The sequence below is a fragment of the Typopeltis vanoorti genome, chromosome 1, assembly GCF_054136105.1.
Source record: "Typopeltis vanoorti isolate ZY-2024b chromosome 1, IOZ_Tvanoo_1.0, whole genome shotgun sequence".
Taxonomy (NCBI): Eukaryota; Metazoa; Arthropoda; class Arachnida; order Uropygi; family Thelyphonidae; genus Typopeltis; species Typopeltis vanoorti.
This window is the reverse complement of record NC_143549.1, coordinates 20,146,235-20,159,899: the sequence shown is the minus strand read 5'-3', so window position 1 is coordinate 20,159,899 and position 13,665 is coordinate 20,146,235. Positions and strand designations below refer to the sequence as shown.

At 36.1% G+C, this 13,665-nt stretch overlaps 1 protein-coding gene across 2 annotated transcripts in view; it reads left to right on the top strand.

Annotated features, from left to right (window-relative positions):
• Positions 1-13,665, top strand: part of Br140 (bromodomain-containing protein 140) — a 416,387-nt gene that overhangs the window by 157,278 nt on the left and 245,444 nt on the right. For both annotated transcript variants that reach the window (XM_090413932.1, XM_090413852.1), the window contains exon 6: positions 10,444-10,595. In XM_090413932.1, coding sequence (XP_090270058.1) covers positions 10,444-10,595 — 152 coding nt within the window. The remainder of the gene's footprint in view (positions 1-10,443; positions 10,596-13,665) is intronic.

The window sequence follows — 13,665 nt, the reverse complement described above, 5'->3', positions numbered from 1 at the left end:
ATTAGATGTTTTGGTAAATAACTCTTTTGAAGCTAACTGTATATATTGCTTTAATAAGAATATGTTAGAGTGTTAAAAACAAAGGCAATGTTTTTGTCGCCGAAGCTGTACATAGCGGCATTAGAAGGATTGTTATTGAAACTTGTATGTATGAGAAAGGCTTGAAGGCTCTAAGTGTAAACATCTCCGAAGTTAGTCAGAAAGAGTTCAAACAACTTTCTGATAGCCGGCAACTTACAATCAAAAGAAAGTGGAGGAGAACAAAAGGCGTGCTGAACTTGAAACTTAAGATGAAAGACTCATACCGATTCTTTGGAGGTTGCCAAACTTCGTGCGAGGTCTCAGAGGAGGCCTAATAAAAGGGGACTGAAGCAAGCAGAAGGGGTCCCGGTTCCAGAATTTCCATCAGAGAGAAGGCTGCCCGGTCCAGAGTCTCTGTCAGAGAGACTGCTCAGATCCACGTTGCTTGAGAGAGGAGTTTCGCGCTTCCAGAAAGGAGCGTTTTGGTTCGAGATGTCGCTAGACTGAGACTACTTCTAGGCTGCAGACAAGGTTTCAAATTGCCGAAAGGAAGAGTTCCAATTTGCTGGAGAAAAGTTTCCAGGCCAGGTTAATGTCAGACATTCACCAGTGTGTTACGTTTTCATTACAATTTGATGAATCAAATGACTTCACTGATATTGTTCAGTTAATGGTATTTCAAGATTATTCAAGTAAAGAAGAACTTTTGAAAATTATACCGTTATTGGGAAGGACTAGAGGAGAAGACATTTTTTCAGCATTTGATGAATTTGTGAAACAACACAAACTTCTGCTTTTTAAACTTGTGTCTATTACTGCTGATGGTGCTCCTGCAATGATGGGTAATAAATCAGGCTTCATTTCATTATGTAAAAACGATGACAAATAGCTAGATTTTTTACGTACCACTGGATTATTCACCAACAAGTACTGTGTAGTAAAAGATTAAACACAAAAGATGTTTTGGATATTACATTTAAAATTGCAAATTCTGTTCGAGGAAAGGCCCTGCAAGGGCAGTAATTTAAATTACAGGCAGATGATGATAGGGAAGTTCTGTTGTACAATAATGTTCGCTGGCTCAGCAGAAGTCAATTTTTAGAAAGATTTCTTGTATTAAATTAACGATATAAAAGATTTTCTTGATGAAAAAGGAAATATTTATCCACAATTGAGTGATAAAAGATGGTTGTTACACTTATCATTTTTTGTAGATTTCTGTACGAAATTGAGCAATTTAAATTTTGAGTTACAAGGTAGAGATAAAAATTTAATTGACATGTTAAGTTCATTAAAAACTTTCCAACAATACTTACTTTTATTAAATAAAAATATAAATGACCGCGAATTTAGACATCTCCCATATTTATTAGAATTTTTTGAATAAAATCAAGAAATGCTTTGCTATGATTTAAAAGTATTTATTTGTGAAGTAGAAATAGTTGAGGAAGAAATAAATTCAAGATTTAAAGATTTTAATAAAACTGAAATGATTGTATCTTTTATCAATAATCCATTTCAAGGAAACTTGAACATCACAGAAATTTCAAATAAAATTAATGGGCTGTTTGATATAAACCAAGCTGAAGTAGAACTTGAGATAATAAACATTCAGAATAGTTTACATTTAAAATCAATAAACAATGAAGTTATTTGGAAATATGCACATGAAAAATTCCCAATATTAACGGATATTGCACGAAAAATTCCATCATGCTTCCGATCAACATACTTGTCAGAATCTGCTTTTTCAAATATGACCGTTATAAAAAATCACTTAAGAAACCAAATTACAAATGATCATTTGGATGATTGTCTGCGATTGGCCACTTCTTCATATCAACTTGACTATGAAAATATTGCGAGGTCCAAACAATGCCAAATTTCACATTAATTTTTTTTTTTTTTTTAATCAACCAGCATTTCCTGTAACTTGTGAGTTTGTAATCAATCTGTTGTTTTTTCTAACTTTGGTTTTCCAAAATAGAGAAATAAATATTTTATTCCAATATATTTGTTTGTTTTTTTTGTTGTAATAAAATAATTAAAAGTGATAAATAAATTTTTAAATGCACAAAGTTTTTAGTTGTTGTTTATTTTATTGGGGGAACGTGATCTATATAAGAGAGTAGATCGCCAAATAACTTTTTATAGAAAAGTAGCTCGCATAGTAAAAAGATTGAACACCACTGTTTTATAGTAATGCCACAGGTACTTTTAAAGATTAAACATTGATTGATTTATCTACTGTGGTTATGTGGAGAAGTTGCATGGAAAGACCAAAAAATAAGATCATCAATGTTTACAGAAAAATTTAAAGAAGCAGTGCTGAACAAGGAAAAAGTGTACCAAAAGTTCCTAGCAAATCAATCATCATCATATTTTTCTCTATAAAAGAATATAGAGAAAAATATAAGAGATCTAAACTACATGTGAACATAGCTGAACAGAAATCTTGGGAAGGCTTCAGTAAAAACATAGAAAATAGATATCATGAAGGTGGCAGAATGTTCTAAGTCTATTGAAATGCTTAGAAATGGAGGAAACAATACCATAGACACGAAAACTGAAGATAAGGATATACTAGATGTTTGGATTAATTACTTATAAAGACTGTTAAATGGAAAGAATGAAAATGTTACAGGCAAACAATTGCCTAACACTGGAAGCCAAGAAGAAGAAGAAGAAGAAGAAGACTATTAAATGAAACAATTAGTGACAGAACAGTAGAGAAAATTTTCAAGAGAAATGCAAACAGAGTATATCCACGTTTGAGGCAGCAAAGCCATCAAAAACTTCAAATTTGGAATGGCAGCTGTAGTAGATAACATTCAATCAAATGCGCAAATATGGAGGTTGAAAAGTTTTTCAGTGGTTAAACTGCATATTTCAGAGGACCTGGTCAGAAGGTGGAAATCTAGAAGATTGGAGTAGAGCCCTCATAGCTTTGATCCCAAAAAAAGGGAATAAAGCTGAATATGTGAATTCCAGAGGATTTTTTTTATATTTTAATTTTAATTTTTTTTTTTTTTTAAGCTTAAAAATTGTGGACAGAGTCTTAGAGAAGAATAAGCTGGATTCAGGCCAATTAGAAGATCAGATTTTCACTTTAGAATAAATAGTTGAGAAAATCATGGAAATATGATAGAGATTTTTACTTATATTTTGCAGATCTGGAAAAAGTCATAGGACAGGATCAGATGAAAGCTTTTCAAAACTTTTATATTAGATAAATAGAACATTATAACAGAGCAAGACATGGTTTATATTAAGTTGTTAGTCAGTAGTTAGAATTAAAGGAAATACAATTTCTTTCAATTCTAAGTGCTGATTTGATCTGATCGAACTGCTTCAGTTCTAATTTGATTTTATCAAATTAAGATGATTTGATGTAAAATCAAAGATAAGACAAGGATGCACATTTTCTCCATCCTTCTTCTTCATCAATATGGATTGCATTATGAAAACAAAAGTATTAAATCTGATATTAAAATTAAGATATCAAACTTAGTTATATGCTTGCTTTATGCGGATGATGTTTTTGTACTCTTAAATACATTCATTGCAAATTTCCAAGATGCCACTGAATTACATAAGAGCTTAACCAATTAAGCATGAAAATCAGCAATAAAAAAAAAATCAAAACTATGGGGACATAGATAACTTTAGCTGCATTCTCAATGGAGAACCTATAAAACAAGTAAAATATTTCCACTATTTAGGCACAGTTTTTAGTGAAGATCGCAATTTGGAAATAGACAGCAGAATAAGCAAAGCTGGTATTGTGAGTAGCATTTGCATAAATTGATGTGGAATAAGAGAAATTAACTGAAACACTAAACTCTGTTCAAACCAGTTTTAAGTTCTGGATCTGAAAGTTGGGTTTGATATAAAGCACTTGATCAAAACTTGAGACCAGAGATATGAGAGTACTGTGAAAAATTAGGAGAATGAACAGGTGACATCAATGGCAGAATCATATTAGAATGGAGCTTAAAATGTTTACATGAATTTTAGTTTAGTCTAAGTTTAGCTCTGGTCACATGAATGTGACCAGAGCTAAACTTAGAAATGCCTTAGAAGAAGCATGAAATATTAGATATAACAATATTGGAGTGCTGCTAAATAATAGACTAATGTGGAGGAAAATTGTTGACAGGAGATTAATAATGATGTAAACTTTAATCACGTAGTGCTGTCATGTTGATCCCCCCCCCTCAGGTACATATCAAGAAATTGATGCTGTTGATGAACAGTTTTCAAATTAGGAACTTTTTATGCAAACTCATTTCCTCATTCTCACTTGAAATGAATTATTTTATCAGAAAATAATAGAAATTATTTTTCAAATGTCACCTCCAAAATTAACAATTTCACAACATATATGACACTTTTAACAAACACTTATATATATATAAAACTTTTTTTCCTCTTACTTGCCTGTGTGTGTGTGATGAAGGAATATGTTTTCCACAAGCCAGATATACACTGCTTGAAAAGAAGTCAATAGACACCATAGTGTGAGGAACAAACAGCCAAAAAGGAGATGTAGAATGTATTATGACTATAATGACTGCAGCAATCTCATGGACATAATTTTCACAAGCATATGATTGCAATCAATGGGAATTTTAGACCATTCTTCCTGTAGGCATGTAATGAGATCCTGGACTATTGTGGAGCGAATATTTCTTGCCATCACCCAATGCTCCAGTTCATCCCAACAGGTGTTCAGTAGGTTTAAGATCAATGCTCTGTGAAGGCAAGTCAAGTGTGGTGACATTCATGACTACAAACCATGCAGTTAGAGCAACAGCTTTATGTCACAGCACATTGTCTTGCTGAAAGAAGCACTCGTCAGTTCTGTAGACCACGAAGTAGGAAGCATTGCATTGTCCAGAATGTTCAAATGCTTCTCAGAGTTCATTGTTCATGGAACCACAAACAAAGCCCAAACCAAGAAAAACAGGACTATGCCATTACATCACCACCACCTCCGAATTTTGTGCTTGGGGTTACGCATGCTGGTAAAAGATGTTTGCTGGGCATCTGTCACAACCACTCCTCTCCATCTGCTCATTAGAGGTTATAGCATGATTCATTGCTCCCTAACACAGCTTTCCAAGCTTCCACGTCTTACTGTGCATGCTCTTTGTATCACTGAAGACGATGCTGCATGTTGGTTTGGGTAATGTGGGGCTTGCAGTTGTGGTCCTAACATGGAAATCTGTGTTGTGAGCCTTGGAGTTTGAAGTGTCTATTTCAACATGTCAGCCAACGAATGATGTTTTTTTACATGTCATCCTTCATAGCACCCTACATTCACATTTAGTGAATGTGGTGAGTAGTCTACAGGTAGCACTCGCATTTGACACCCTGTGCTTCCATCTCAGTATAATATCACTGATTTTGATCTGGGATGGCCCAATTTGTAAACAATTTGCTGAATAGATAGACCTGCAACATGGCATGCTATCGCAATTCCACTCTCAAGCTCCGTCAGTTCCCTTCCTCACAGTCATTTCACCCGAACACAGTTGCACTGACTTAGGGGCATCATATTCCTGCAATTTATACCGTCTATAGACATTTGATCGTTACATGGCATGATGCACCTTGCTCATGGGGAGGAGGGGATCTATTGATTTCTTTCCTAGCAGATACTTGTTCATACACTTCAAACAGAGATATAATTAGATATAATACTTTTCTTCTTTGCATGATGCACCACATGTATCAATATCCATATAATCCATCCATCTTCAAGACCCACCTTTCCTAATTGGGTTGTGGGGGGCAGCAGCTGCAAGAGGGACTTCCAATGGTCACGATCCTCCGCCACCAAGCTCAGGTGTTTTGGTGGGACTCCCAGACGTGTTCACCCAAGGTTTGGATTTAGTCTATCCTGTGAGTCCTTGGCCTTCCGTGTGGCCTCCTGCCCTCTGGCTTGGCAAAGAGGGCCTCCTGGGAAACCTCTCTTGTGGCATTCTGACCAGGTGCCCGTACCATCATAACTCTGATCTCTCAACACGGAGAAGCAGTTGTTGTGCAACAATCTCAAATCAGTCATGTTATGAAATACATTTATTCTCACATTTGTCATATTCATCCAGAAGATAGCAGCTTGATTTGATCTCTAAAGCCATAAGGTATTTATTTCATCCTAATATCTTTTTCTGTAGGTAATTTCATCGGCACTTGCCAAATATCAACTATTCCTCCACTTTCTTATAAGCCTCTAAAATTATGAAATGTGACTATCATTTGTAAGAGCAGGACTGGGAATAGACCTGCCCACAGAGGAGTTACCATCCTAGTGGACAACTACTCTCTCTTCTAGCAAGTCCCACTTATTACCCTGTAAAGACAGTTGTCATCCAGCTGCCTTTACATTGTTATCAGAGTTCTCAGTCAGAACTTTGATAAGAGTATGCTGCATCTACTATCCTGCTGCAGCAGATGTCTCTCAGAATGATCTTAATGTTGTGATATTGCATTATCATCCCTCTTACTTTTAATGTGGGATTTAAACAAACACAACACTATAGGATAGTACCCAAACAAACATAGGAAGAGTTGAGCATATGCTTGATAACTACATTTCTACTTCTTGAACACTTGAAGCACCACTTTCTTCCTCATGTATACAAGTGAGGAACTGAAGACAACTTTTATGGAAGTGATTATTTTTTCATGATATTAACCTTTTTACATGAGTAACCATTTACTGTATCAAAGATATCACAATGGGAAATTTGAGCAAGCTGACTGGCCCACCGTCTCCATTAAGCAAAATTTAATTCTGCTACAATCATTTCATTTCCTATCACTGATGCAGTGAACCATGTTATAGAGTTGAAAGTTTTTCCACTTGGTTATATTATAAATTAAAGATACCTAGAAATTATATTCTTGGTTTCTTCCTTTATCCAAGTGTAAGCATGACAGGGCAACTTGTATATAGAGGCTAATGACTTCACATCAATTGCCTTAGTATCCCACTATGCAAAGCACATATCCTTACAGGCATGTATAATGCTATGCATTATGGGATGGAGGTCTGGCTCCCACTGGTGAGACCTCAATAAAGGTCAAAACAAGTCTGGTATGCATAGCATTATGCATGTCTGTAAGGATATGTGCTTTGCATTATGGGATCTAAGGCAATTGATGTATAGTCATTAGTCTCTATATGTGAGTTGCCCTGTCACGAAGTTACTTCATGCGCAAACTTTGTTTGCCAAGAATATAATTTCTTGGCTGCTTTAATTTATCATGTGATAGAGTGTATTAAACAAGCTGCAACAATTGCAATTCCTAAAACATCTAGTCTATTTCCATGTTTCCCTAAACTATTGTAGAATGATGGCTGCTATGCTTATCTGGTTCTGTATGCCACAACAACAAACCTGATTAAAACAATGAAAATAACACAGCAATGAACTTTAATGAAAAGCACAGTTATTTTGTACTGAAATTAATAGTACAACATACAGACAGATCAAAGAACAGAAATTAAAAAATTAAAAACAGTTGCAGCTTGCTAGAAAAATGTTTTATAATTTTGCTACAGTTAAAGATTAAACAAATCTCATTACTTTCAAATATGTTTGAGTTTCAGCAAGAAGGAATCCTGAATCCAACATACAGGGTGGTCATAATTAAAGAGGAGGTATTCAGAGCCCTGTAGCGAAAAATGTATTGGATGAAATTCAATACATTTTTTAATTCATTTGGTGTAAGTACTGATGAGTTGGTGAATATAAGGAAGACTTAAATAGATTCATGTCATTCTGATAAGACTGAAGTGCTATGGATTTCTCCTTACCAGAATGTGTGTTGCTAGTCAACTTTACTGTCAACAATGTGGCAACACTAATGCCTCACTGAAAATTCCGGCATTTGAAGGATAGGAGGAAAGGTCCTGTGATAATAAATATTACAAAAATGAGTTTATGATTTGAAAATAGCAGATCTTTAGCATTGAAGCCAGGATGAGGGCTCAAATGGATTATTCCTCAATAAATTGACTAAGTTCTGACTACTGTTGTGGAATACAGAATGAATGACACACAAGGGTTCAGCAGTGCTTGGGCAATATCAAGGCAACTGGAAAATGCCATACTCAACTGTGTGGAAAATCTTGTATCAAAGGCTGAGATATTTGTCCTACAAGATCTCCCATATTCAAGCTTTGCTTCATGGTAATGCAGAAACTCAACTGCAGTTTGCTCTGACATTCTTAGCTCAAATGGAGGTAGATGATCCATGGCCATGAACGATCTTGTGGAGTGTCGAGGCACATTTTTATCTAAACTCTCGTGTGTTCCATCAGACCCTTTTACACTCACCAAAAGTCATAGTATGGTGTGGTTGTACTGCATCATTTATTATCAATCCACACTTTTTTTTGAACAACTTTGCCCAACAGATATCGAGAAATGCTGCACAACTTTGCTGTTCCGCAACTGCAGCAACGAAGATGTCTTGACTCTACTGTATTCATGCAGGATGGAGCACCACCTCACATTGGACTGCCAGTACAGCGAATATTACAAAAACACTTCACAGAACACAGAGTGATTAGTTGTGCATTTCCCACAGCATGGTCACCTCATTTACCTGATCTCAACCCTGTGACTTTTGGTTGTGGGGCTAATTGGAAACACGTGGTATATGAAGGACATATTCCCGATTTAGCAACCTTTTCCATATTTCCATATTCAATTTACCATTTTCACTAAAAATTGTACCTCAGTAGCTGAAATGTTTTACTTGTTCTATAGGTTCTCTATTCAAAATGCAGTCGATATTTTCAATGCTTCTGTATATTTTCATTATCTTTGTCTTGTTATTGCTGATTTTCATTTATTACAACAGTTATCCAATTTAGTCAGGGAAAATTGCAGACTAGTACTGGATTTATTTAAAACTATAGTCTGTGCATAAAGTGAAGAGCTGAGATTAATATCTCCATATTGATATTTAGGTTTAACACCACTTTTCTTCATAATGTGATCAATAGATAATGAATAACAGAGGGGATACCGTACATCCTTTTCTGGCACCAGATTTAGCATTAAACCATCATCCTGTACTTCCTTCAGTTCTGATTGCTGACTTATAACTCAGATAAAAACTAAGGATTGCTTGATATAATGCCCCATTGACACCATATAACTGTAATATTTTCAATAGCTTTGCTCTTGGCACCTTGTTGTATGCCTTTTGCATACAACACTTTTGCTACAAAACTTAAATACAGATATTTGTTATATTCCCACGAGTTCTCAGTTATTTGTTGTCAAGTGAAAATCTGATCCTGACAACCTCTATTTGGCCTGAATCGAGCTGGTTCTTCACCAAGCTTCCCTTCCACATTCCTTCTACTGTTTTCCAAGTATACTTGCATATATCTTACCAGAACACCCAGTAAGGAAATACCTTTGCAATTCTCATTTATTTTCCTTTTTTTTTTTATAAATGGGTATTTTGAGAGCTATACTCCAATCATCTGGAATTTGTTCCTCTGTCCAGGCCTTCTGAACCATGCAGTGCAGCCACTATAAGACTTTTATACCTCTATACTTGATCATTTCTGGTTGAATATCATCTACTCTCCAGCTGCCTTTCCACATTTCAGGCTTTTGATGCCTTTTTCTACTTCAAGTATGGATATGTATTCCTGATTGCATTCCTGTTGAGTGATTTTTACCACTGTGCTGTCACTGATTGTTTCATTTAGCAATTTTTTGAATTGCTCCATACATCAAGGATATCTTTTTTCCTTCAATTTTCATGTCACATTTATCATCTCTAATTCCTTTTACAGCACACTTTTCTTCATTTCAGAGCTTTTTCAACAGCCTCCAGAATATTTTGCCACCTTCCTGATATTTATTTTCTATATTCTTGCCAAAATCTTCCCATGACTTTTGTTTAGCTAGTTTTACACAGTGTTTAGTTTTCTTGCATTTCTGTTGGCTTCATTGGTGGGCTATACGATATGAAGATGAGATTGGCTGGGACCATCTGTAGAAAATGAAATATGGACAGAGATAAGGTTAGAGTTATGCTAATGTCAGTGGTGTATTTGGAGAGAGAGAGAGAGAGAGAGAGAGCGTGGTGGGAATAATAAAAGCTCCATGGTAATGGCGATGATATAATGGGCAGGTTAACATTTTTCATATTAAATCATCACTGACAACAGACACTTAGCTTCTGTTCCAGCTTGGTCTGTACAATTAGAGAAAAGGGAGTGATTTAGAATTGTGAGTATTCAATACATATGTATAAATGTGTTTTTTATGCTGTAAATTGTATATCTAATTGACTTGTAGAAATCAATTTAAGTTAATTTTATTAATGTTAGAGGTAGTTTTGCCAGTTAAGAATTTATCACAACAATATTGAATTTTACAGTTTGATGAAGATGGAGATGGAAAGACAGATAGCATCAAAAAGGCTAAAGCAAAAGCCAAGTCACGGGAAAAAATGCGTAAAGCACGCAAAATTTTAGCCGAAAAGCGTTCTGCAGTTCCTGTTGTTTCCCTACCGACAATTCCTCCAGATAGGTTTGTTTAAAATTCCCACTTTTGCTTTTCATGATTGCATTCTGTTATTATACATTATGGTAAATATAATGCTTTTAGGACAGGAAAATATATGGAAAATGTGACGTTTAATCTTTATACTTAATATAGAGATTCATACAACCAAAAGTTTTGAAAATTGTTTCTTATCTAATTTGTCAAGCTTGATTAGGAAAGTAGTCAGATTTGCAAACAGCTTTTTCTTAACACATATTGCTCTCATAGGATAAACTTATGTCTCAATCATGAAGCATTTCATTGCTGCTACATAAGTGTTCTTAGTGGTCAGAACCATGATTTTATATTTATCAAAAAGTATCTCTTTTTTCCCTAATTTATTACATTGATAATCATCTTTTATTTTTATCTGTAGATGAACACTGTACTGTAATATAATATAAAATTAGTAATGATGAGGGTGTAGAATTTTTGACAAAAACGAATGTGGCAAATAATAAATGATACTGGATTTAATAGTTAAACTGACTTGTTTCGCCACATATCTTCCTTCTGGGTTTAGGTAGAACAGAAAACAACATGCGGTGAACATGTAGGAACTGTCACACACACGCACGAATCATTCATTGCTCAGTAGGTATGCATGATAGTTGGAGAAAAGTTAAAGACTGACATGTGGAAAGATCTAATAAGTAACTTCCAAATATCACATGAAATCATTCTCTGGTTTCTGTTAAGCGTGCCTTGTGAGTGGATAACAATTGTAGCTTCATCGACATTGCAGGCACCAAAGTTGTCTTCTATGTAAAGCATTCTAGTAGCAAGGCTTATACGTTGGTCATACATAACTGGTAATTAGTTTACGGAATTAGCAACGCATATAAAGTATATTAATTAAAGGTAGCTTTACTAAATAACTTCTATATTTCGGCAACGTCACGTTGCCATCTTCAGGAACATAAAGATATGGTATGTGCATGCAGGCACTAACAAAAGCAAATAAGGAAGAAAGTAAGAAACTAATATTGTTCCTAAAGTCTGGATCTCACTATGGGACGTAATGGCACATTTTGTTTATGTATTTTTGGGAGTCCATATAAAAACCTTATAACTCTAGACCCCCCCCGATTATATGGACTCCCAAAAATACATAAACAAAATGTGCCATTACGTCCCATATTGGATGGCATTGATTCCCCCACATATAAATTAGCCAAACATTTAGCCAAAACGCTCACACACTATACTGGCAACACACCATCACACATAAAAAACTCAGCCCACTTTAAAGCCAGTGTAGAAAACCTCTCACTCCAACACACTGACATAATGGTCAGTTTTGACGTCTCCTCCCTATTCACTTATGTCCCACTCAAAGAAACCCTAGAGCTCATCCAAACCAGGTTTCCTCCTGATATCTCAGCCCTATTTCAGTTCACAATGAACTCAGGCTATTTCGTTTGGCAAGGAAAGTTCTACAAGCAGATAGAAGGGACAGCCATGGGTTCACCACTTTCTCCACCCTTGGCCAATTTCTTTATGGAGACCTTTGAAGAGAAAGCCTTAAACTCCACCCCACAAAAACCCACTATTTGGCTTCATTACATGGATGATGTGTTCGCTATTTGGCCACATGGCTCAGACTCACTCCACTCCTTCCTAACACACTTAAACAACCAACACCCCAGAGTCCAGTTCACCTTAGAACAAAAGGAAAACAACACCCTCCCCTTCCGAGACACTTTAATCACCCACCAGCTTGATGGATCTTTGGTTTTCTCTGTTTACAGAAAACCCACCCATACTGGCAGATACATTCACCAGCAATCCCCCCCCCCCCTCACAACAATATGGGGTTATAAAAACACTATATAACAGGGCAAAATTAAACTGCTCAGATGACAAGGCCCTAACTACTGAACTAAACCACATCCACAACACTTTCTTAGCCAATGGCTATAACCCCCAAAAAATCCAAAATATACTCAAACCAGTAAACCCCCCCCCCTCCACAATAAAGATTACACCAAATCTATCACCATCCCCTACATCCAGGGCACCTCTGAGAAAATGACCAATATCCTCAAAAAATATGACCTTACTTCTTGTTACAGACCATATAAAAAGTTGGCATCCCTTATCTGCTCTACCAAAGACCAACCACTTCCCCTAGACCTACCTGGTGTATACCAGGTCCCTTGCAGCTGCAAATTGTCCTACTTTGGCCAAACAGGCAGAACAACAAATATCAGGATTTCAGAACACAAAGACTACACCCGGTTTCACCAGTACAGCCGCTCTGGGCTGGCAGACCATGCCTTAGATACCCACCATAGAATTCGTTGGAAGAAAACAAAAATAATACACCACAGCAAGTTTAAATACGAAAAATTATTCAAGGAATCTTCAGCAGCTCTAAAAAACGTTCCTAACCTCAACAAATTTGGGTGCATGAAACTACCCCAAATTTGGGAGACTTACATTTTGAGAACTTCAGCCCAACTGCCAAGTCAACCAAATTAGCCCACCAGAGGTCACCATTAGGACTTTAGGAACAATATTAGTTTCTTACTTTCTTCCTCATTTGCTTTTGTTAGTGCTTGCGTGCACATACCATATCTTTATGTTCCTGAAGATGGCAACGTGATGTTGCCGAAATATAGAAGTTATTTAGTAAAGCTACCTTTAATTAATATACTTTATATGCATTGTTAATTCCGTAAACTAATTACCAGTTATGAAAGCATGGAGCTCTTCTCCCATTCTGTATTGTGGTGAGTGTAGGAAAAGTGGAAACCTGGGCCTGAGCTGTCGTCTATCTTGTTATTAATGTCTCCAATTTGCTCATTTTGTGTAATTTCAAAACTTGACCTACCTGGACCTAGGCCCCTAGACCTACCTGGCGTATACCAGGTCCCTTGCAGCTGTAAACTGTCCTACTTTGGCCAAACAGGCAGGACAGCAAATATCAGAATCTCAGAACACAAGGATTACATCCGATTTCACCAGTACAGCCACTCTGGGCTTGCAGACCACGCTCTGGATACTCGCCACAGTAATACACCGCAGCAAATTCAAGTATGAAAGACTATTC